The sequence below is a fragment of the Diadema antillarum genome, unplaced genomic scaffold (genome assembly GCF_040938485.1).
Source record: "Diadema antillarum isolate AM-2024a unplaced genomic scaffold, OU_Dant_1.0 seq00000407_RagTag, whole genome shotgun sequence".
Classification (NCBI taxonomy): Eukaryota; Metazoa; Echinodermata; class Echinoidea; order Diadematoida; family Diadematidae; genus Diadema; species Diadema antillarum.
Genome location: NW_027271395.1, coordinates 746,642 through 770,904, shown reverse-complemented (window position 1 = coordinate 770,904; position 24,263 = coordinate 746,642). Strand labels below are relative to the sequence as shown.

At 38.6% G+C, this 24,263-nt stretch overlaps 1 protein-coding gene across 1 annotated transcript in view; it reads left to right on the top strand.

The window, feature by feature from the left end:
- Nucleotides 1-1,920: 1,920 nt before the first annotated feature.
- Nucleotides 1,921-24,263, top strand: part of LOC139732272 (polyamine-transporting ATPase 13A3-like) — a 40,863-nt gene continuing 18,520 nt past the window's right edge. The window contains exons 1-11 of the mRNA XM_071643145.1: nt 1,921-2,121; nt 7,571-7,702; nt 9,742-9,912; nt 12,001-12,077; nt 12,763-12,900; nt 13,937-14,017; nt 15,066-15,135; nt 19,786-19,920; nt 20,774-20,843; nt 21,712-21,843; nt 22,508-22,672. Of these exons, the coding sequence (XP_071499246.1) occupies nt 7,628-7,702; nt 9,742-9,912; nt 12,001-12,077; nt 12,763-12,900; nt 13,937-14,017; nt 15,066-15,135; nt 19,786-19,920; nt 20,774-20,843; nt 21,712-21,843; nt 22,508-22,672 (1,114 nt within the window). The 5' untranslated portion in view covers nt 1,921-2,121; nt 7,571-7,627. The remainder of the gene's footprint in view (nt 2,122-7,570; nt 7,703-9,741; nt 9,913-12,000; nt 12,078-12,762; nt 12,901-13,936; nt 14,018-15,065; nt 15,136-19,785; nt 19,921-20,773; nt 20,844-21,711; nt 21,844-22,507; nt 22,673-24,263) is intronic.

The following is a 24,263-nucleotide window of genomic DNA, read 5'->3' as shown; positions in this document are numbered from 1 at the left end:
AGAATGTATATGTAAAACATTGGATGGAGCTCCACCATCTAGATTCTGTTGAGAGTGCTTTGGCAAATGTCTGTAACAGGTTAAGAGGGTGTGTGGACTTACAAGACTTCGGAATAACAAGCCTTATTTCTTTTTTGGATCAACGAACATTCCGATTTTTTTTTTTTTTTTTTGGACTAACCTCTGGCTTGGGCATAGCGAACCTTATTTTGTCTTCCTACAAAAGAACCTTCTGAATAAAGAACCTTTGGAATTACTTACCGTAACTGATGTATCGTTACAGATCGCCAACAAAACGAAAGATAGCATAAATGCTGTGCTTTTGTGAAGTCGTGTGAGTATTTCCGATAGAAATAGTGGCGACGTATTTCATTCATTCATTCAGTTATCAAATTTCCACAAAATACATTCTGTATGTACATCTACAATCCAGATCGACCAACAGAAACAATAACATGACAATATTCGTAGTCTAGTTTTGGCATTATGATACGTATTGCGTTGTCTATCGAATATGATGTATACTTCTCTCTTTTTTTCTCAAATAAAAGACTCTAATAAAACTCAAAAGAAATACTCCAGCAATTCAAAATTGTTTATTTTATATATCAGAAACAATATGTTCAATGAGTAATATATCTGTTAATTAGCAACAACAACAACAGCAGCAGCAACAACAAAATAATCTTTGCATTGTGGTGCCCATTGCTCTTGTGCGGAAAATATGTTAATGAGAGAATCCAGATTTGTTATTGTTGAGAGAATCTGCACATTTGTTAAGTTTTCCTCCTCATTATCTATAGAGTGATGTGATTCATTTTAAAAGCTTCTTTACAAGCGTATCATCGTAAACATTCTTACAATGGACAATCAAGTGATGCGTGATTGATTGCTTTGCTCGCTTGAATTTTTTTCTTTGATTCAATTATGTACCTTGGCAACCGACTGCAGTAAGTCAACATCAAAGTCCTTCAACCCATTTTTTTTTGGGTCGATTTTACAGTGGGTAACAAAGCCTGGTTTCCAAGCAGAACCACTCCAACAGCAATGAGAATGTTGTCTTGGTTGTCAGCGCCGCAAGCCTGCCTAACCATATCCACCTCGCTTCGTTTCTCAGTAACCGCATAGGCCTACATGAAGATAACTTTATGATTGTAGACATAGGCACCGATACACTATGGTTTGTTTCTGATAACCCCTAAATTTTTACTTAACACGTACACACACACACACACACACACACACACATACATACACACATATATACTTGAGCTAAATGTGACGCTGGGTATCATGAACTCGACAGTAAAATAGACTATCGTGAGTTGGATTCCTGCGGAAATTTCAAGTTACACTCCTAACTTGTTAAAACAATCATCCGTTTTTTATTAACCCACATGGTATCGCGCACTCTTGCTTTGAAAAAAAAAAGACAGATGAAAGATAGGGCTTCAAATTAGGTCCTATGGCCTGAATATGTAAAATGTTTCTGCCAATACATGCGTCTGCCTGTAAACACAAATCTATGAGCCTACCACTCCAAGCCGATAAACTTTCGTAGGCATTGGGATAAACTTCCGCCATACTCGCCTCCATTTCCCACGGACTAATACAACTACAAAGTTTGCCTTAGATGACTTTTTCAACTTTTCCTCCTATCCTAACCACTACACACAGGTATAGACTTAACCGCCTTTAACAATGTTTAACAACGACAATAACAAAACAGCAACATCGTATTTGTACAGCAGCTGCTTGTTTAAGAAACTTTTTTATTTTTCTTTAGGCAGCACAGTGCTCACACGCTGTTCGGGAAGAGACCCTGTGTGACGTCAGCAGTAGGCCTACCAGTATTGTTGTTGCTTTTGTTGCTTTTTTCCTTTAGGGCAAGAGTAGATCTGCCCTCGTTTTTGAGGTACTCCGATCAAGGTTACCCGCTGAGAGCTCCGCCTCCTGGACAATTGACAGAGCGGCTGAACTATGGCTCCTGAAACTGGGTTAGATCCGAACAGGTTGGTCGCGACAGGAGGACGCAAAGGCTCTCCTTGCTAACCTTATAACAAATGACGGACAATTTTTTCCTAAGTACCGTAGGTGGACTTTGATGCGTCTGGTGCTTACGTGAGTATTTTTTAAACAATTTCCAACAGCATCGAGTGTAATTGCATGGAGGTAGCTCTATCGGAACAGTAAGGAATTTTAGAATATATTGGGATATTCTTTGCACAGTTCTATGGTGTAAGTCTGCTATTATACTAAAGTCATGCATTGTTATGCTCATTCGACTGATGTGATAATGCATATGTACGGTACGCTGGCGTTACCCGCGTGAAGTTAAATGTAAGTTGACATGCTATTGTTCTGAAAGGTATATGATCCTTCAGCTAAAAAGAGGGCATTCATATCCGAATTATGCAGGTAGGTTCCACGGGAATAGAAAGACTAGTGACGTAGTGTATATGAATGTAAGGGGATATGTTAAACGTGTAGCTACATATGGGGTAACCAGCCATTCGTATATCGTATGTGATTGGTATTATGCGTGTGTATGTGTGCGTGTTTCTGTGCATTGACGTCTTGTGTGTGGGTGACTCCGATGTCTTGTGCTATACGAGATCCAGAAAATATTTTTTTTTTCTCAAATTCATTTTTAACCATGGTTGTATTGATTTTAGGGGTTAAGTTTCCACCCCCGCAAAAATCGTCGTGATGTGAGATATGGGATGACAGATCCCTAAGAGAGAGTAATATATGAGAAGTGAGATGAGATACCTTACATGTTGCACGGCCCCTTGGCAGAGCAGTTCCGAGAGAGCTGAAAGGGCTTTACCCTGCTGAAAGAAAACGGATTAAATGAATAATTGATTAAATAATCAAATGCATACATCGAGATTGATTACTTAATTAATGAACATTGACCACATTGGTGAATGAATCCTATAAACTTTGTGTACAAGCATTTGTTTCTGCAAATGTGTTAACCTTTGACCTTTCATCTTTTAATATTTCCCTCTTATCTGCTTAAATTACTGTCGTTACGCTGGCTGAGTTTGTTTCCCTAGGGGTGATCAGTACTAAAAATACGAAAGATAAGGGGAGCGTGAAAATAATCTTCACTAGATTTTCTGACAATTATCATCATTTCTCTTCCAGTCTCCATGATTGTATGCAAAGAACAGAAATGACACTGCCAAGGAACATTATAATGCTAGTAATCCCGTTCTCTTAGAAATTCTGGAATTGCAGTTAATGTTCGGGAGGATCCGCATCAGGTTTCAGTGGGCGATTGAATCATACAAGCTTTGAATAGTGATGAACGTAACCAGTATTCTTCAGCTTGTATGTAGTAAAAACTCAAAAACAATCACGCGCAACACTTCTACTGAAGATGAAGCAATCATTATACACTGCTGAAAGCTGACCTGGACTCATATTGTCTTCAAGGCAGTGTTGTGTCCTACATCTTTGTCCAGAAACACACACACATACACACACACACACACACACACACACACACACACACACACACATACACAAACCTAAAAAAAAACCAAAAGAGGAACTGGTCAGCGTGATTACGACATTGAGCCTTTACTGAGGTTGTTGACGAGGAAAGAACAGTCCAGCATATTTTTAGAGAAAGTATCGCGTGATTATTAATGTGTCTTTGATTACCTGAAGAATTTTGCAGAGGAAACAAATTTTGATCTCTTAGGCCCGAATTCACGAAAGTGGTACAATTGAAACCATGGTTTAAACCATGGACAATTTGTATGGATCGCCAAGTGTCGAATGGCCTATTTCGTTACGAAATCAGTCATTTCGTCTCCGAAATGATCACACCAAATGACTGATTTCGTAAAGAAATAGGCCATATGCGACATTTGGCGCTCCATACAAATTGTCCATGGTTTAAACCATGGTTTCAATTGTACCACCTTCGTGAATTCGGGCCAAAGGGTTGGTCTTTAGTCCAACCTTTGACTTATTTGATCCACATTCTCCTTCTTCGTCTTCTTTTAAAAAAGCCCCTAAAGAATCAATGAATTGACCTCAGTAAAATCAGTAGATTTTATCACACAGTGATGAAGTCTTCATTAACTGAATCCAGTTCAAGTATGATTTGCAGCAAGCACCGTGTTTTACAGCAAACTGTTAAGTGGTTCCTATTTAATGACATAAGTCTGGAAATGCGGGATTTCATGTGTACCTTATTTTGCCTCATTAATGCTGTATGAGGAATCAGGTCTAATGCCGCAGGCGGTGCTGCGTGTACAAAACAGATGCTGATAAATGTGTAACGTGCGTACGTTCTGGAATTGCATACGAAAGGAATCTATGTTACATTATTGCGAGCAGTCCTCGAATCATTACGTTTGAATCAATTATAAATGCGCCATTGTCACTTAACTTTGATTCCAAATATACCTCGGAGTGTTCTTCTTCCGTGCCCATTTCCTTTTGTAACAAAATGCTTCCTCTCTGGTATTGGTTCTCACGACCTATTCCCCCCTCCCCCTTAATTTTTTCCGACGGATATTGTTATTGTTATTGTACAAGTGCCTTCAACTAAGGAGTGTTTATGTTTGAAGCTTCTAGCTCCGACAAAATCAGAGAAGTCGATTGTCCATGGCGTGCCAAACCCAATTTCACTTGGGCCACGAAGTGATCCGAAAGCCAGAGCTCTTCCTTCTGCGTTTGTAGGTATTCGTAGAGACAACGAGAACTGGTCCCTTGACTTCCCATGTGATAAAAGGGGAAGCGAAGTCAATTGAAGGAGACCTCCGAATGATTTTCAGATTTTTGCATTTGAACAAGTACAATTTAGTTATACTGTACTGAGGATAGAGTTTCAGAATTTCTTATAATTGGGATGAAGAATAAGAATATTTTCGAAATTTATAACAAATTGCAATGAACAAGTAAGATGACATGACAGGGTCACCATAAGAATGTATGCGTTGGGGCTCAAGGAAGCAGAACAAAAGAAGAAGGCACGCATGGATTATCCACAGGTGAACTCGCAAGCAAACGGCATTGTAATGGAAGTACACTGATACATTTCTGAAATATCTTTGTTCAGTGTAATTTGTTTAAGGCTTTTCAAAGTATTGTTTCTCTGCTGAAGAACCACAATAAATTCCAGAAATCTATACATGGAGTTGTCGATTTGTGTACTACATGAGATGACATTATGAAAATCGTCTGGAATGCCCCTTTAAATTCCTACATGTAGCCATTAATGGGTCGGTCAAACTTGGAAGAGGCCTGCTGATATATTGGTATTAAAGATCAAATCTTGAGGCAAAAATCATCGCTGTATACAGTTTGACAATTACTTCCCAGTTACTATTAGGTAACATCCTATCCATGACTTCTGCGCCGTTACGCCATTTCAAAGTCAATACGAGGGTCACAAACTTAACCCCTTTTCATATAGTTGCTTTGTTGTGAACTGCTTAAGTTCATGTTGATAGAGATAGATGGAGAAGACTTATCAGCATTTTAACCTTAGATCGATGAGTCAACAAGAACTCTTTCAACTATTTCACTTGGAAAATGTTTACTGTTGGACATTCAAGGGTAAAGTCCAAAGTGTACCCATTCTGCCACATTACGACGCTTTGTATATACGAATCTGTTCATGTCATTCGTTAAATGCAGGTCCAGATGATTGCTTGTGTATAGTGTCTATGACAAAAGGTAATCATCCATCCATAATGCAAGTGATTGACGTCACGGCGGATTGGATGTCTTCACGGAAAACAACATCACTCCATACCGTTTACACCAATACAATGCAGTCTGCAGAAAATCGTGTGGTTTACTGAAAGGAAAATTGCTGGAACTGAACATTATTAAGCGTCCACTGTACTCGTCTACATTGACGACCTCTTAGCCGTTCATCATTCCGTAGGATAGTGATTGTGACTTGTAGTTGTTACTAAGGGTAGACTTCTTTAGGTCTAACAAAACTTTTCAGATGACACTACCACGACTGGATTTCCTTTTATATACCTTGGTCGACAAGAAACACCAAAATGCTTAAATCACGTCATTCATTCCCTTATCTTTTACTTATCAGTGATATTTGCAATGTTGCAGATAAATTACAGCTTATTTTGAATACTGGTGATGTCAGCGTATTTATGTCTGAATATGTCTGCATATATGACGTTATACGCCGTTATACGTTTTAATTAAGAAATAAAAAAGAAGAAGATACAAATACCAAATGCAAATACTTAGAGTAATTTAACATTCTAAATGTGAAGATAAGACAGAGTATATAGATTTGGTCTTCACAAACGAGGAAATTGATGCATATATTACAGGCATATTGTTGTAATTCGTGGAAAGAAAAGTGACATAAAATCACAAGTTCTTTGTGCTATGTGGGTGTTATTAATGATAAAAAATCGTTCAAGGCATACACGCATTAATTGATTTGATATTAAAAAATATTCAAAGTGTATCGAATCTTATATGGATAAAAATGTTTTCCATGCACATAATATTCAACTCATTATTTCTTAAGCCATGATATCAACCCAATTGCAATATCGTACCATTGCTTGGGCTAATACATAAATTACCCTATAATCAGATTATCTCGTTTGTAGTACAAGCTGTCAAAATAGTGAGTGTGTCATGCCATCTTACCTTTACTAAACACTTTGAAATTTTAATGTCTAAATATTTTCGAGCTGAATGATTATTATATTAGTGCATTCATGCATTATTGTGTTAAACAATTGTATTATTTCCAGCCTTCCATACTTGTTTCAGTAGAACACGGAAATCCTTTTATATTATTGGAAAAATCCTCTTAATTATCACCTACCTCTTAATAAAACAAATATTGGTTTAAACTGCTTTATACATAGTCCCACAAACTTGGAATAATTAGCATGTAGAAATCAGATTGATAAGTCTATCATTAGATATTTGTAACCGAAGATTTAAATTATATTGTTAATGAAACAAACGAGACTTTTGCATTCAGGTGTTATATTGTATTTACTATCTTTGTCTTAATATGTATAATTTGTTTAGTTTGGATTCTTTCCATATTTTCTCGAGTTGAATTTTGCTCTATTGAGTCAAATGCCCTTATGGGAATGGTGGCAGCTGTTCCTAAATTTCGTTTCCCTGCCGTCTCCATATTCTACTCTACCTATTTCTAATGTCGATTTGAATTTATGTATGTGTACTTTCTCAATATTTGATGTTTTTAAAAATCAGATAGTGAATTGAAGATACCATTACTTTTTGAATTCGAAAATAAGTAGCAATATAAGTAATCAGTACATGGCAATAACTTAAAGAATTGTAGGTACAAACGAATGAACAAATATATTTAGATTATACACTGGCGTTGTCTTCAGACTTCATTTTGTCATCGTCATTGAAATCATGGGTAATCTTTTTTTCGTATACCATTCCACAATTTTAAAATCAATGTTGTAACAATGTACTCTGTCCTTGGGGACAAAACGCAACAAGTTCCATCCAATTGAAGCTAAACTCTACATGTTTTCGCACCTTATCAATTTGTCGTTGTTTTCAGTGCAGACGGATGTGATCCGGTGAATCAGGATATCCTTACGCCGTCGTTAACATCGGTATGGCTCACTTCAAGAAACACAAAAATGAAGACCTCCACCATCAAGTTATTGAGGAAAACAAAGGAGAAAAGATAGTGAGTAAAATGTCCTTCATATCATCTTTATAACGGTTAACATTGTATTGATCATTTTGCTATCTCCTTCCATCGAGATCATCAAATTCTTATGATTATCTAGAGAAGTTAGGGCGAGTTTTAAGGTATTAGCCATCATAAATTTAAATCGATCAATGTAAAAAATGCGTTTATCATTGTGTATATCAATGTATCAATGTATGGCATTGGAACAACTTGGGTCAAACGTTTGGTTTGCCACATGGCGCGAAGAAAAATAGTCCCTTCCACTTCTTCCTTTTCTTTTCTTTGTTCAAGTGCCTCAGGCGTCATCTGCATTTCCCGTAAGATAGATAATGTAATTTTCACAGGCTAGGTGGTCCTTGTGTAGGGACAGAGAGGGGAAAAAGGGGAATTGTAAAATCTAACTCAATACTAGTTCTAACTCAGCAAAGGGCAGACATGAATAAGATATGGTAAAATCAAGTCTGACTTTTGAGAGCTAAGAAAATCTCTGACAGCAGCTTGCCTCGTATGATGGATGTGATATTGCTGTACCCTTGCCACACACGTGCTTCAAAGGTTGCAGCACTGTTAACAAATTGCAGTTCAGAGCCAGTCTCAAGAGAAAAGTCCATGTGGTGAAATTATAATCTATTTCTGTAAATCAACACGTAAAAAGTCCCATGAACATAAGCTTAAATAGTTTGTTGTGTATTTCGATGTGTACATTTGGATGCTTAGAAGAAATTGATTTCATGGACTCCATGGGGAAAGAAAAACACTTTCACCGTGAAATTTCCCACTATAAATAACGAACAACGAAATGCAATAGAATATTCATTTGTGTCCGGTACCAATTACTAAAGGCATTCAAAACGTTGTCTAGTTTTTTTTTTTAGAATAAAAGATACTATGTAAATATACATTCAAGATTGTTTGTTCATGTTTAATCTATACTGTTGATACTCAAATTCTTCATCAGACGCATTCACCTCATTTCACCCCATTACCTCATTGCTCTCAGTTTAGGGATTTTCCCCTGTAGTTGAAATTTACAAACATTGTGAACTGACAGACAGTTACACTCTTGGTAATGATTAAACAAAGTGACCCCACAAGCAAATCTCATTTTCAAGAAATAATCGCTGATTTGGCAGAAAGCCCAGTAAACTCTAGGAACACTAAAGTGTTATAACTGTTCAACAGGTGTTGGCATTTGGAATGGGTTGAGCAATCATCAGCCTCAGGGTCCAAAGATATCAGGCAACTTTTCATATCAGAATATATAGAAGTAGATTGGAATTGATTTTGATGGATATAAGGCATCATATTTTTTTTCGCTTTTTTTTTCAAAAAGGTTATTCATCAATGATTTCAACCATCATAGGTTAACTTGATCAAGTAAATGTCACAATTAGAATGTCTCTCATACAACCAATATATATATAAACGAGAAATGAAAAATACGACTAGTTACTTCCCTGCCATTAGGCGACGTACTTTCAACGTCGTTGAAATCATAACAAAACGAGGAATTATTCCTTATTGCACAAATTAAGTTCTTCTATCCTTCCTTTGATTCTATATTTTAACAATTGTATTGTTTTATTTCCAATTGATGAAATCTTACGTCGAGTTGATTTTTATTGTAAGTGATTGACAATTGCTCTACATCGACGTAAATAAGCACTGAATTGATCAGTGTTTTAGTAGTAGCCGTGTAGAAGAATTCATGGGTATACTCCAGCAGGATTCGAACCTACGACCTCCTGATCACCCGACAGGCGTCTTATCCACTAGACCACCGAGCTTCCGCTGACTGCCAATGCTAATAATCTTTATATCATCTAGCAGCGTGCACTGTGCTATTACTAAAATTTGATGTTTTTGCTTTTAGTATTATTTAAAGATATCTATATCTTTTTTATATACACGTTGTATGTATATGGGATTCTTCCAACATTTTACTCCCTTTCATTCTATGAATTCCCGTCTTCCACACATAAATCTAATTATGATGAGTAAATAACGGATTTAACTTTTATCATTTTCTCAAGGAATGCTGGGGCTACAAGAAGAGTGCTCTCCAGACAGCTCTAGTGTACGCCGCAGGAGTTTTAACCTGTGGAAGCCTGTTCATCATTGTGTTCTATTGGAAGCCAGATTGGGGTTTGCGTCTAACTCATACAAGGTGCTCACTTGGGGAGGCAGACGGCATAGTGGTGCAGGTATTTAAACCAAGACATCAGATCCGCCCCCCCCCCCCATCAACAACCCTCATATCATGGAGATTTATGAATTCAGTTTGTTGCGTGTCACTTCCCATCTGTTTGTATGACAGGACACATTTTGGCAAGTACGCTGGAAGGCGCCACATTCGGTTGAGAATGATAAGGGCGTTAAGTGACCACAAAACCCATAGTGTTCGAGAAGACTTAAAGGGGATGGCTAGTAACTGATCAGTGGGAATCAGTGGGAATGCTGAGGGATGATTGTTCCAATCCTTGTGGGATTCATTTAAGAGTACATTATATATCTATTCTTGTGTGAAAATTATTTGCTTCAGAATGGTCTCATATTCAAGTAATGTGCAGTTTAATGTTTCCAGATAAGCGTCCCTGGTCAGTGACGGGGCATTAATCTGCACATTACTGGAATATGAGACCGTTCTGAAGCAAATAATTTTCACACAACAGTAGATATATAATGTACTCTTAAATGAATCCCACAAGGATTGGAACAATCATCCCTCAGCATTCCCACTGATTCCCACTGATCAGTTACTAGCCATCCCCTTTAAAGCCCTTCTCATTCTCAATAGACGTATTCTTCTTTGATTAAACACATACATGTTTAATGATGACGTATTGACGTACTAAGTATTACAATCTATCATGACATGTATTAAAGATTGCCCAAATTAGATCATTGACCTGTTGCCTATCAAACAAGTTAATATAGGCCTACAGTGTATTCAATATTGAACCCTCGCCAGTATAAGTCCGATTCGCTAGAATATAGGTCCTACTGCTCCAATTGTGAAATGCATAATCGGCCCAAAATGTGCTAGCTACATTGAGAATTGACTGTACCCCAAGTACATTTCCCTTCTATCAACTACGTAGCCTTAACAATAGTACAATGCATAATTATCACGACGTGACTAAACTCTGATGTGAGAATGATTGTGCCTACAGGCACTCAGCATTCTTGGCTACAACTAGTGAGGAAGAAGTAGACTTCAAAATCATCATGTGATGCACAATTCTCTGACAATGCAGGATTCGGGGGGACTTGAATCCCCCCTCCCTCACCCCACCCACCCATTCCCTGCACTCTCTCCAGTACCACAGCCCACTCCATGCACCTGTCGAGTTGATGGCTGTGAGTGCACATGAACAAACATTCTAGTATGCTCCATGATATAGGTGTGCCTTTATACTTCGATAGGTGACCCATTGACTCTCGCAGGTACGGCGACCCTCCGGCTAGGCGTACCTAGAAACAAAATAAAAATGAAAGAAAGAAAGAAATGTGGAAAAAAATCCACATTCACACAAATTTTACATAAACATGCACATACAGACATTCATACGCTCATACACATACAGTTCTCACGATGCTGATTTCGTTGGCGGCATACCTGTGCGTAAAATATAGTCATCACTAATGGTTTTTCATCTTTTGAAGGTGCATAACTTTTGCCGAATCAATCAGAGCCGAAGCTTCTTGACTGAATTTCAGAAGAAGGTGCATATAGGATGAGGGAATATGTTTTCCTATACCAAAGAACCAAAGCAACGTGTCAGCTTCACATACATATCTTTAGTTGGGTTTGGACATTAAAGTACTTTGTACCCCCTGTACACATCATACTATCATACTATATATTACATATATATATATATATATATATATATATATATATATATATATATATATAGAGAGAGAGAGAGAGAGAGAGATGTATATATATGATATAAAAAGTTTGGGAAATAGTATTCCACCGACCCAAAAGAAGTATCTTCTTTCCATCTTCTTTGATTTAACAGAGCTTTCGGCTGTAGGATTTCATCAGGATATGCTCGTGATGAGCTGTGTGTATAGATTACATTGTTGGCGTTATCTATTCGCAGTTGGCACGATATATTTTGCATCGATTACTCTTATATATATATATATATATATATATATATATATATATATATGATACGTACAAACATACATACATAAGAGGTTTGTTTTGTTTAAATGCTAGCATTATTTGGCGATTTGCAGCTCATTCATCCCTTTTTCTTGCCAAATCCCCTTCACAGGATAAATTTCATCGAAATCACCGTGTATGGATACATGAACAACGCGTAAAAGATGGGAAAGACGAACAAAACGAAGGGTGCGTTAATTGAAGGAATGATGAATCAAAGTTAACGCCCAATACACATTCATTTTGTGATTATGTCATGTTGAAGGGTAGCTGCTTTGACTACGTACGGTGATTTATCCTTTAAACAAATTATTTATTATTGGCAGCATTGGTCCAATGTATGTACATTCATATTAAGATGTAAAGATTAAAGGAAGAATAACTTGAAAAAGAGGTTGATTTGATTTGAATTTCAAATGAATTCAAATCAAGTTTTGAATGATCTATCCGACACAATATACAGGTATACTCCTCGCTCTATCAGCACGTCTTGCAGCGTATTTCTTTTTCATATAAATTTGTAGGGTCAGAGGTAACTTGTATTTACCATTCTTTGATGTCTCCAAAGAAATAAATTAGCATAATATGTTCTAAGGGTAAGGAACAGATCACATATCTTATAAACAAAAACATACCTTTTAATTAAATCAAATGGGAGAAAAATGTCTGAAGTGGAAAACTTATTCAAGTTGTAAATGACTATACTTGGCATTTAAGCTGCAGTGCATTCCGTACATCACAGTTTGTTAGATAAATGATATGTAGAGAAAGAAAAAAGTAACAAGTGAGACCATCAAAGAAGTAAAATTTATCCATTGCTTTACTTGTCGTCTGTCTGTTCCCATATTCCCGCCAAATTCATACGCACTTGTAGAGAGCACGTGTCCCTGACGACGATTCGGGCTGTTACTAGGCGACACCTTGAACTTGACAACGGCAGCATTCGATACTTCACGTTCCAAAAGGTCAAATATCTATGGGACCCGAGCGTCCAGTTGTTCTTCCCTTTACGGTAACCAATACTGATTTTACATAACACAGATATATAAAAACTCTTAACCAGGCAAATGTAAACACAAACGTATTTAAAAACAGCAGCGTTCTGCTTCCGCTGTGTTACCTCATTTTATTGACATGTTACAATGTTGTTTGGTTATGTATTCCTCTCCACCCAAACATGATGCAATATTGTTTCTTTCATTGTTACGTTTGTTTTTCTTATCATAAGAAATTTACGAGAACCAATCAGTATGAAAATTGAAGTATTGTGTGTGTTTGTTCGTGTGTAGTGCGTCTGTGTGTGTGACATATTACGTCGTATACACAATAATATTTATATGTCAATAATTATGTTTAGCTTTGAATTGAATTGAATTGAATTGAATTGAATTGAATTGAATTGAATTGAATTGAATTGAATTGAATTGAATTGAATTGAATTGAATTGAATTGAATTGTAATGTTGCAAAGCGCGATCAATTAACCGACATACTATTCAGTGAAACAGTCTTTTGTGGGAAGAGGTTTTTCAGTGCTGGGAGGAGATTTTGTATCAGACAAGGGAAGTCGGGGGTGGGGGAATATAGGCATTGCAATACCCAAGTGTCGTGATAAATGATACGTTACGAGCAGTCATCGTGTGCACAAATGAGAATAACACAATGGTGTTGAGACATTCTCAATGTCTAAAAATATCGCATGTTTCTTCTTTGTCCCTCTGGCCCCCTCCGCCCCCCCTCTCTCTCAAGAATATCGTTGTGTTTGTGCCCTTCCCTAAACAACGAATGCGCTGGCAACAATGTCTACGTTTTTAAAGCTTTCCATTAGCTCTGTAAGATTATAATGAGCCTTACGTGACTTTCATTTGTGACTCTGAGTAAATTTATACAGAAATGAATGCAAAACGTATTGAAAGTGTATTAAATTGTGGGATTCGTCTGAAAAGGGATCTAATTTTGCAAAATGAATGAAGTTTTTCAACTACTAATCTTCCTTATACAACTACTCCCTACTATTCGGATCATTGGCACGGCAACGACCTTTGACAGTGGACTCGCTCAAGATGTGCCGTGTTCGGAATTGCATTCACTCTACTGCCACGGGCTGAATGAATATCAAACCACGGAGAGGTACGCGAGACCGTCCTTTTGGGTTCAGGTCGCGAGTTCGACACCCATGAGTCATAATGTCCACGGGTCACACAGTTCACGAGTTTTAGAGCTCACGAGTCATACATCCCACAAGCTAGACACTAAAAGTGAACAAGGCCCACAAACTCGACATCAAATAAAATAGGCCCACGACCTATATTGTCTACGAGTTAACGACATTAGGTAAATAAGGCCCATAAGCTCGACACTAGGCAAAACAAGGCCCACACAGGCTCGACATTATTACAGGGCTTTAATAACGTACGTAGTGTAGAGCTCGTGGGCCCTTTTTGCCTAGTGTCAGCTCGTGGGCCGGCCTTGCCTGTAGTATCGAGCTCTTGAGTCAGTTTTATAGTGTCTATAGCTAGTGGACCTGTTTTGCTTGGTGTCTTGCTCGTATGCTGTGTGGGATTGTGGGTTGTATGACTCATGGACCTTTTTTTTCAATGTCAAGCTCGTGGGCCGTATGACTCGTGGGTGTCGAGCTCATCTGATGATCACTTCCATTTAACTTCGGAGTCTTACACCAATCTCCATCAGTCTTCCTACATACATACCAAGGACGTCTCGGCTGTGGAGTTCACATAGTATTACATTTCCTTTAAATCCCAACCTGGACAAAATTGAAAATCGTTCTACTTCTTAAATAATTAGTATGTTGTATGAGAAGTTATTCTTACATTTCTGTAGGCTGTAGGGCTCATCATTGGTAACTGTATAGGACTATTTTCAATCACATTTTAATGACAAAAATCAAGCCCACTTGATATGATTTTAAAAATGTCAATTTAAGCACTTTAATGCTTCCTCGTTATTCGAAGAAATAAACACGTCTAGGTATTCATAATAAATAAATAAATATATATATATATATATATATATATATATATATATATAAGTTGCACTTTGAATTATCACATCTCGTGAACGTCATGAATGTCTGTACAGTTTGTGATTATGAGGAAGGGAAGTTGGCCTCGGTGAGATTGACCGGATTTTGCTCTGTTTTCATGCTCTCTCTTTATAGGCGCCAGCTTTACGGGTGCAATCAGATCTTCATCAGGGTCCGTCCAATCCTAGTCCTGCTTCTCCGAGAAGTAAGATCCTCATGTTGCATCTTATGTTCAGTATTCTTCATTATGACTGTGAGCAACGTTTGCACAAACGCAAATTTAAAAAAAAATCTTGAAAAATACAAAAGATTGCATGAGTCTGTCTAACAAGACACATCTCTGTCTATTGTGATTTTCTTCTCAAGCACTGCCTATCGCTATAGTGTCTGCACTCACATTCTCACTATACACATTACAGCACACCTAAAATCTTACTCGTATATAGATGCTCACTTTTATTCACCTGCTCGTTCACCTACATATAGGCGTATACCCACGCAAGTATACTTTTTTATGCATATATATTCACATAATTTTGTATAATTATATATATAATTATATATTGTCTGGCCAGTCTGTATTCCCAAGATCTTAATGCAGACTGCTACCGTAATGCCGTAGACGTGTACAGCCAGCGACGTGCCCGCAGAAGTACTATTCGGTAGTGCAAATGCTCTACAGGACAAGAGGTGTCAGATGACTGTCATGGCACTGATAAGCTAGACTAGGCTTGGCCTTATTAGTGCTCCTTGTGAATAATGAGCCGGCCGGATATACCCTTGGGTAAACTCCTTAAACTGCCGGAGAACAGGGCAATGAGATCAAGTTCCACGTATATTCTGGTAGGGGTAGCCATAGCTTAGCCATGCAGATCTAGTGAACGTGATAAAACTGTCACCAGTGTCACTGAATAGTAACTTCTGCCCTGTTGCTTTGTAACATCTAGCAACTCACAAATGCAACAAGTTGTTCCTGCGACCGTCTCAGCCTTGCTGTGCCGTCGACCCACAGGGCACCTTGCCAAGGGATGCTGCAGTGCGCTGGGCAGCATCGACATCTTTAGCGCAGCCTACTTTTTATGAGATGAGTACAACTGATTATCCACCTACAGCTACTGCGTACGAGGTAACCGACGCCCCACGTTATATGGCAGTGGTGGAAAATGAGCGAAGTCCATATAGCAACACTACCGCATTCGGGTTAACCGATGGAGACTTGAGAAATGGTAGAGTCCATAGTGGATTCAAAGGAACAAAGCAAGTGTTTAATCTAGCAGCTTGGAACGTTCGTACAACCAATGACAGTGTTAATTCCCTACGACCGGAAAGAGCTACAGCTATTATCTGCCGAGCTCTGGAGGAAGCAGATGTTGACATATGTGCACTTAGTGAGGTGCGTCGTCCAGGTACTGGAAACGTTAAGGAAAGAAGTCACACAATATATTGGAGTGGAGGAAAAGACAAAACTGCAGGAGTGGGATTTGCTGTTTCTAACAAATTTAGTCACATCAACCCAGTACCCATCTCCGATAGGATCATGACAGCTCATGTCGAGCTGAAGAACAATGTCCATCTCACATTAATCAGCGTCTATGGACCTACAATGCAACGACCAGAACTCGAGAAAGAACAATTTTATGAGCAGCTCGGCGAGTGTATCACCAGTGCCAAAGGAGATGGCATTATTGTGCTTGGTGACTTCAATGCTCGTGTTGGTAAAGACTGGGAGTCCTGGCCATCAGTCATAGGCAGGCATGGAGTAGGACACATGAACTCTAACGGCCTCATGCTATTAGAGTTCTGCACCCGGATGAAGCTTTCAGTAATGGGTACTATGTTCCAGCTGAAAAATCGGCTCAAAAACACTTGGCAACACCCACGCTCGAAACATTGGCATCAGTTGGACCATGTTCTCGCCAATTCACAAGCAAGACAGTTCATCAGGGTCACCAAGGTCAATCCTTCTGCAGACTGCTTTACGGACCACAGGCTATTGCTGTGTAAATGCAGTATAATGATTAAGTCAAGGAAGAAATGTGCAAGACCCCCCTGCAAACTTGATACCCACCTAACTAACAAAAAGAAACTTGCATTAGAAAGTTTCTTAGAGGAAAAAATCCCTGACTGTGAATCAGCCTGGGATGACTTGAAAGAACTACTTCAGAATGCTGCAGATCACATCTTTGAAAAGAAAAAGAGGAAGAGTGAAGATTGGTTTGATGATCAAGAGCAAGAGATTCAGAAACTCTTGAAGGAAAAACGGAAAACTGGTGATGTAAAAGGGCTAAGAGAAGAAATTCGAAGAATGAAAAATAAGTGGTTTCAACAGAAAGCAGAGGAGGCTGAGAGATATGTTCAGGAAAAGAATCACAGAGAGTTTTACGCAACTCTTAATGCTGTGTATGGTCCCAAATCGAAGAATGTTCATCCGGTCAAGTCAAAGCAGGGTGAGCTCCTGTCTGCTCCTGAAGACATCAAAGACAGATGGGTTGAACACTTTGATGAGCTTCTTAATCAACCGACAAATGTCGACTGGGAGATTCTCAATGAAGTCGATCAACTTCCAACCATTGATGAGTTTGATGATCCTATCTCAATGGATGAACTTGAAACAGCACTCAAGAACACAAAACTGAGAAAGAGTCCGGGCCCAGATGGAATTATTCCAGAGGTCATAGTCCATGGTGGTAGAGTTTTGTGGACTTTCGTGCTGACTCTATTCAATCTGTTCTGGTTTATTGAGAGATTACCTTCTGATCTGACAGATGCAAATATTTCTATCCTTTTTAAGAAAGGTGATCGCAGCTTGTGTGAGAACTATCGTGGCATATCTCTGCTCAGTGTGGTAGGGAAGATTTTTGCAGATGTTATACTTCAGAGACTTCAACGCCTAGCAGAGAAGATTTATCCCGAGTCACAATCTGGCTACAGGAGAAGCAGAAGCACAATTGATGGCATCTTTACACTACGGCAAATAATGGAAAAATGTAAGGAGCAGCGTTGTAACCTACACATTGCTTTTATAGATTTTACCAAAGCTTTTGACTGTGTTAACCGAGATCTTCTTTATGCAATATTACAGAAGCTGGGATGTCCAAAGAAATTTGTACGCATTATCAAGAAACTGTATTCTAATGTACATGCCAGACTCCTTATTAATGGTGAACTTTCGGACTCAATAAACTACAATAGTGGAGTAAAACAAGGTTGTAAATTAGCTCCTACACTTTTTGGAATGTATGCCGCTGTACTCCTCCATCTAGCCTTTAAAGATGTTGATCCTTTCTGCAGTATCAAAGTGCGTTTCAGATATGATGGAGATATTTTTGATCTGCGTCGCCTAAAAGCGAAAACTAAGATACTCACAGATTATATAAGAGAAGCTCAATATGCTGATGATATTGCCATTTTCTGCAATGAGTCTTCTGCATTACAGACTCTTTTATCTGCATACAACACATTATCCCTAAAGATGGGTCTACGAATCAACATTAAGAAGACAGAGACAATGAGTGTGGGAGAGCAAGTTGATTTCTACATTGATGGAAGTAAACTTTGTAGAGTTGACCGTTTCAAATACCTTGGCAGTTATATTACAAAAGACTGTAAAGTAGATGAAGAACTCAAGGCACGCATTCAAGCCGCATCATGTGCAATGGGAAGATTGAGGCAAAGAGTATTTCAGTGCCGGGATCTGACTTCTGAAACAAAACTCAAAGTGTATAATCAATGTGTGACTCCTTTACTGCTATATGGGAGTGAAACATGGACACTCTATCGGCGCCATATAAAGCAGCTCAGGACCATTCAACAACGACACCTTAGGTCTATTCTCCACATCAAGTGGGACCACTTTGTCACAAATGATGAAGTATTGGAACAGGCAAAAACACTTGACATTGAAACCACCCTTGTTAAAAATCGACTACGATGGGTTGGTCATGTTGTGCGAATGGAAGCTGCCAGACCTGTCAGGGAGCTCTTTTTTGGAGAGCTTGATGATGGCTCTCGCAGTATAGGACGCCCTCATCTGAGATACAAAGATACAATCAAAGACATTCTGAGGAGAGCCGATGTCCTTCACAACTGGAAAGACCATGTTGATGACAGACATGAATGGCGGAAATTCACTCATGATGTCAGCATGAAAATTGATCATCAGAGGAAGGAGGTTAACAAGTTGAGAAGAGAAAAGCGTCACCAACAACAGTCAAGATGAAAAAATGGACTTTGTTTTGATGTTTCTTTTGAAATTTTGGTAATCTCATCTTGTAAATTGTACTTTGCCCGTGTCGGGATTTAGGCATTATATAGTGACAGCAATGGACTAAACTAGAACATGGTGGGGCGGTGCAAGGACAGTTAAAAATATTGACAGCAAAACTTGCACTTAGGGCAATTAGCTCGAAAGCTTATTTAAAGGAATGCTACTCAACATCACAGCCACGTCTCTGTGCAAGGTTTGCTGTCAATATATATATATATATATATATGAATATATATATATATATATATATATATATATATATATATATTCATATATATCTTATTTCAACTTTGATTACGTCAAGATATCAAATCATACAACAAACAACCGAATGAGATTAGGCCTCAAGTTAGTAGCCGGGCTTACAATAGCAGCAGAATATCAACTACAACACTACAAGAGATTACGAAGATCAGTTTTCTGGATGTATGTATGTGCTCGCACAATCATCTTGATGATGCTTGTTTGTGTAATAATCTGCGTGTGTGCTTGCTACTAACATACCTCAGTATATACAGCTGCATGAACAAAAAGTTATGAGCTGATTAACGTTTAGGATTTGCTCTCTGTAACACTCACACGTTGCAGGTGATACACCCGTTCTACATCTTCCAACTTTTCACCGTCATCTTTTGGTTCGCTATCAACTACGTCTACTACACCCTGTGTGTAATTGTAATGTCAATGGTGTCGATATGTGTGTCGCTCTACACCACGAGAACGGTAAGCACTTCAAATTCCTCATTCCTCCAACTATGATAGACACGTAACAATGATATATAATCTTTTGGTTCTCCATCAACTACGTCCACTACACCCTTTGTGTAATCGTGATGTCAATGATGTCAGTGTGTGTGTCGCTCTATACCACGAGAGCGGTATAAGCACTTCAAATTCCTCGTTTTTCCAACCATGTTATAGACATGTAACAATGATATATAATCGAGATAAAGGAAGCTAACTCCTCCTTCCGATGCATCAGCGAAGACAATTTCTGCAGCGCTGTGGCATAGTCATGGACCTAACAGAACTGTTAGGTCCATGGCATGGTGGATAAGACTCCCGACTCCAAATCGGAGGACCCGAGTTCGTTTGCCGCCCCGTGCTCACACCCTTGGACTAGACGTTTTTTACCCGCCACGTCCCTCTTGACTCAGGTGTATGAATAGGTACCTGGCAACGCTAGAGTAGTAATAATAATGGCAGTGCCTCTTGTAGAGCAGTGGCAATACTGAAGAGGCTACCCTGGATAAAGGAGACCTTGTTGATAGCGGGGGCACTGTGGCATAGGGGATAGGACTATTGACGGTCAATTGAAAGTCCCGAGTTATAGCCCCGTTAAGTGCCTATACGTCCTTGGACAAGAATACTTTCACCCAACATTCCGTCTCGACCCAGCAGTATGAATGGGTACCTATAACAACGAGAAGGTAATGATAATGACAGGGCCCTCTAGTAGAGCAGTGGCAACACTGAAGAGGCTACCCTTGATAACAAAGTCCGCATCATTAATTCACACAGGTTTGTCCGTCAAACTGTAAAGAATGTAAATTTCTTTTAATTGTCTCCAACCCAGGAGAGTTTGCGGCTTCGTAAAATGGCGGAGGCCTCTTCGGAGATGGTGGAGGTTCTTCGGCCCGGTGGACGTAAGTGGTGAAAAAATGCGCCTGCATACGCAGATATGTCTCATATAGTGACATAATTATGTCAAGATGTGTGTGTGTGTGTGTGTGTGTGTGTGTGTGTGTGTGTGTGATGTTCAAGAGATTGTCTAGACCAATATGATAATCTGAGCCATGTAATTAATTCATTGATGCACTAAGAAGATACCTCAAATTTTATTATGTTTGATAAATAATGCACGTCCCATGCATGAAACTGTAACCCATTCATAAAATGCCTTTTAATAGAGGAACGTGAAATAGCTGTGTAGTTGCTTGTTTAATGTTCAATTAGAAAAAAAAAGGTTAATAATGATTGATAACGATGATATGCTTTTTAACTAATTAAGTAATTTACTTACTTATCTAGATTTCTAATCGAAATTCTGCTTTATCTATTTTCGACATCCACTCTGGCTTATGTCTTTGTATCCAACATACAGTAGGCACGTGAGTGTATGTAAAAGCGTGTGTATACATGTATATTTATACTAGTACTCATCATGAGCCAGTGAACAATTACCTCACCATCGACTGATCGAGGTGAAATCAAAAGATATAGTCGATTTCAATAACTCTACTCACATTCCTATCACTTTACAGTTCAGTTTAGTTAAGTAAAATAAATAGATTGTCTGAAAGCATATAAGAGTGTGTGTTACATACCATTCTGAACCTACCTACCTCTGCTGTTAAGTGCAACACTGTTTCTAATATCTATGAAATGACTAGATAGATTAGTGCTACAAGGGTTTCGTGAGTTTAGCGAATGATCACGACTTCAGAACAGAGAACCAAATTTTACCTCCTCTCTTTATTATATTCGTCGATGGACGGACGTCTTTATACGCAGAGAGCGAATCTGTGAAGAGCACTCAGCTAGTGCCTGGTGACGTCATAATCATACCCTCCACCGGCTGTAGTCTGACGTGTGACGCTGTGCTTCTGGCGGGCAATTGCGTTGTCAACGAAAGTATGCTGACGGGTGAGTGTACTTGAAGTCGGAGTACTCCATATATTTCTATTCCATATAGTCTTCTGCTGAATCATGTTGTACGTGACATAAGAATAATATGATACACTCTATGTATGCATGAGAGATCTATCAAATATATTACATTAGATGTATTAAAAGCATTATATAAATACATATAATTTATGACACCCTAGTGAAAACAGAAATCCATGAACTAAAAGGAGGAGAATCTGTTCAACTGCTCATTACCTTATACAAACTGACAGAAAAGTTGCATTATTCTTTTCGGCACTACCTGACTGCATCGTACAATAACACTAGAATTCAATCATCTGGGGCGCGAGATAAGTGAGCTAAATTCTGCAATGAACCATGCATAGAAGATGCACCAAAACTCATTTGATATCTTAAATGTGTGCATGACGAGGGTGAGGAAAATATGCTACTGTGTTGAGTGGGCGTATAATTCATCATTCTTTGCCTGAAATAATGATACCTACGAAAAGAACAAAACCGGTCAAACACTGCATCACAAACGCCCATTACAACACACCTATGTATACCAGTGTGTGTATGAGTAAGCTCCAGCACTACATGGTATAGGCCTAACCAGTGACAGAAGAGGTCTTGAAAGAGATGATCCAGTGTTTATTTGTACTAAATCTTTTGACAGGTGAAAGTGTTCCGGTGACAAAGACACCGCTGCCAAACCCTTCTGGAGTCCGTCTGCTTTACTCAATGGATCTACACAAGAGACACACTCTGTACTGCGGGACAGAGGTTATTCAAGTCCGAAAACACGGGGACGAGGTTGTTACAGCAGTGGTTCTTCAAACAGGTAAACCAACATAGTGGTTTTCATATAATTATTATTGCAACAAAATGTAATTCCTTAATGGATAGTTTAGGATATTTGTAAGACATCTAAGTATTCATAGTTCTTCCATACCTTATCTAATTTTTGCTGGCTTTATATTTTTTCTGCAGTTTAGCCCGTAAAATATGAACACAAATGTATCAGTGAAAGTACATTCAAATTAACGTTGTTGAATAAACATGTACAAGCATAATTATCTTAATTTATGATTAGTAACTTCATTGAACGAATCATTTTTATGCTTTACACAACATAACGAAAAATTATCAGATCATCACAAAACTGTACCTACATTTTGGCCATCGTATAATTCTTTTCCACTTTCATTTCCCACGCACGTTATATGTGACTTAGTAGGGCAATGCCATCATCATGTATGCAAGTTTCATTTGTGAAAATGGCTGATTACACAACATTTATTAAAACAAGGGGACGGAAAACAAGAACATGAAGAAAGAGGAGAATAAGTGAACAAGAGTAACTTGCAACAACATCGGCAGTCTAACGAAATAACCAAGGCTTATGATTGTGGCATTAGAATTACCCCATCCCCCACCACCAACCCACCCCCAAACCCCGTTTGAAGTACCATTATTAGTACTGTCATGATTGTATCAATTTTCTTTGGACGCTATGGGACACCATTGACGGAAGTCACACTCTTCTGACATAATTCCCTGAGGAATAGTATTCATCATCGCCAGTTTTGAGATTTGATCTTTTATCTTGTCGGTTGTAAATGACAGCACTGCAGACTCATAATGGGCGTCTCGACATGGTGTAATTTCTTGAGATAGAAACTGAGGATTTCTGGAGACGGATTCAGTCGCGAGCTGTCGTCCGCCCTTTGTGTCGACATGACACACAGTATTCTACAAAACGTGACAAAGTAAAGACATTAATTACACCTGTTTATTTCTAAAGTCGCAAAAGAATAGAATGCACTCCATCACTCTATAAAACGCAACCCAAGCCAACATTCATGAAAACAGGGACATCAATCACTGAAAATTGCAATGAAAAGGGTACTTCTGAAGAAAGCTGCAAGTACAAGCATGCTGGTACGTGATCTTACGGGTGATGTTCGCGGCTATATTCCAAAGGTTTGGTGTTCCGAAATACACAAATCCCATACATACGTTAAAGGCTCGTTAATCCGAAAATGTATAAAAGACGGTGCGTACTAACAAGCCTTCTGAATTACGAATAACGAACCTTTTGGAACAACAAACCTTATATCATTTTTGAATTAACCAACCTTCGGAATAACGAACCTTTCATTGGAATAACAAAACTCATTGCACTTTCGGATGAACGAATCTTCGCAGTGACTGGACTGGATTCGAACTCGGGACCTCCCATCGAAAGTAAAAAGTCTTATCCATAGCTGCCACCCCTACTGGAAAGACACAGTGTCCCACAGTGTTCACAGAGTGTTCAATTATTCGACTTTGTGAAAACTCTCGAATTTTACAGTGTGGAGATGATTTCACACTGTGGTGTGCTTTTCACAGAGTGTTCACATAGTAATGCTTTGTTTCACACTGTGAAT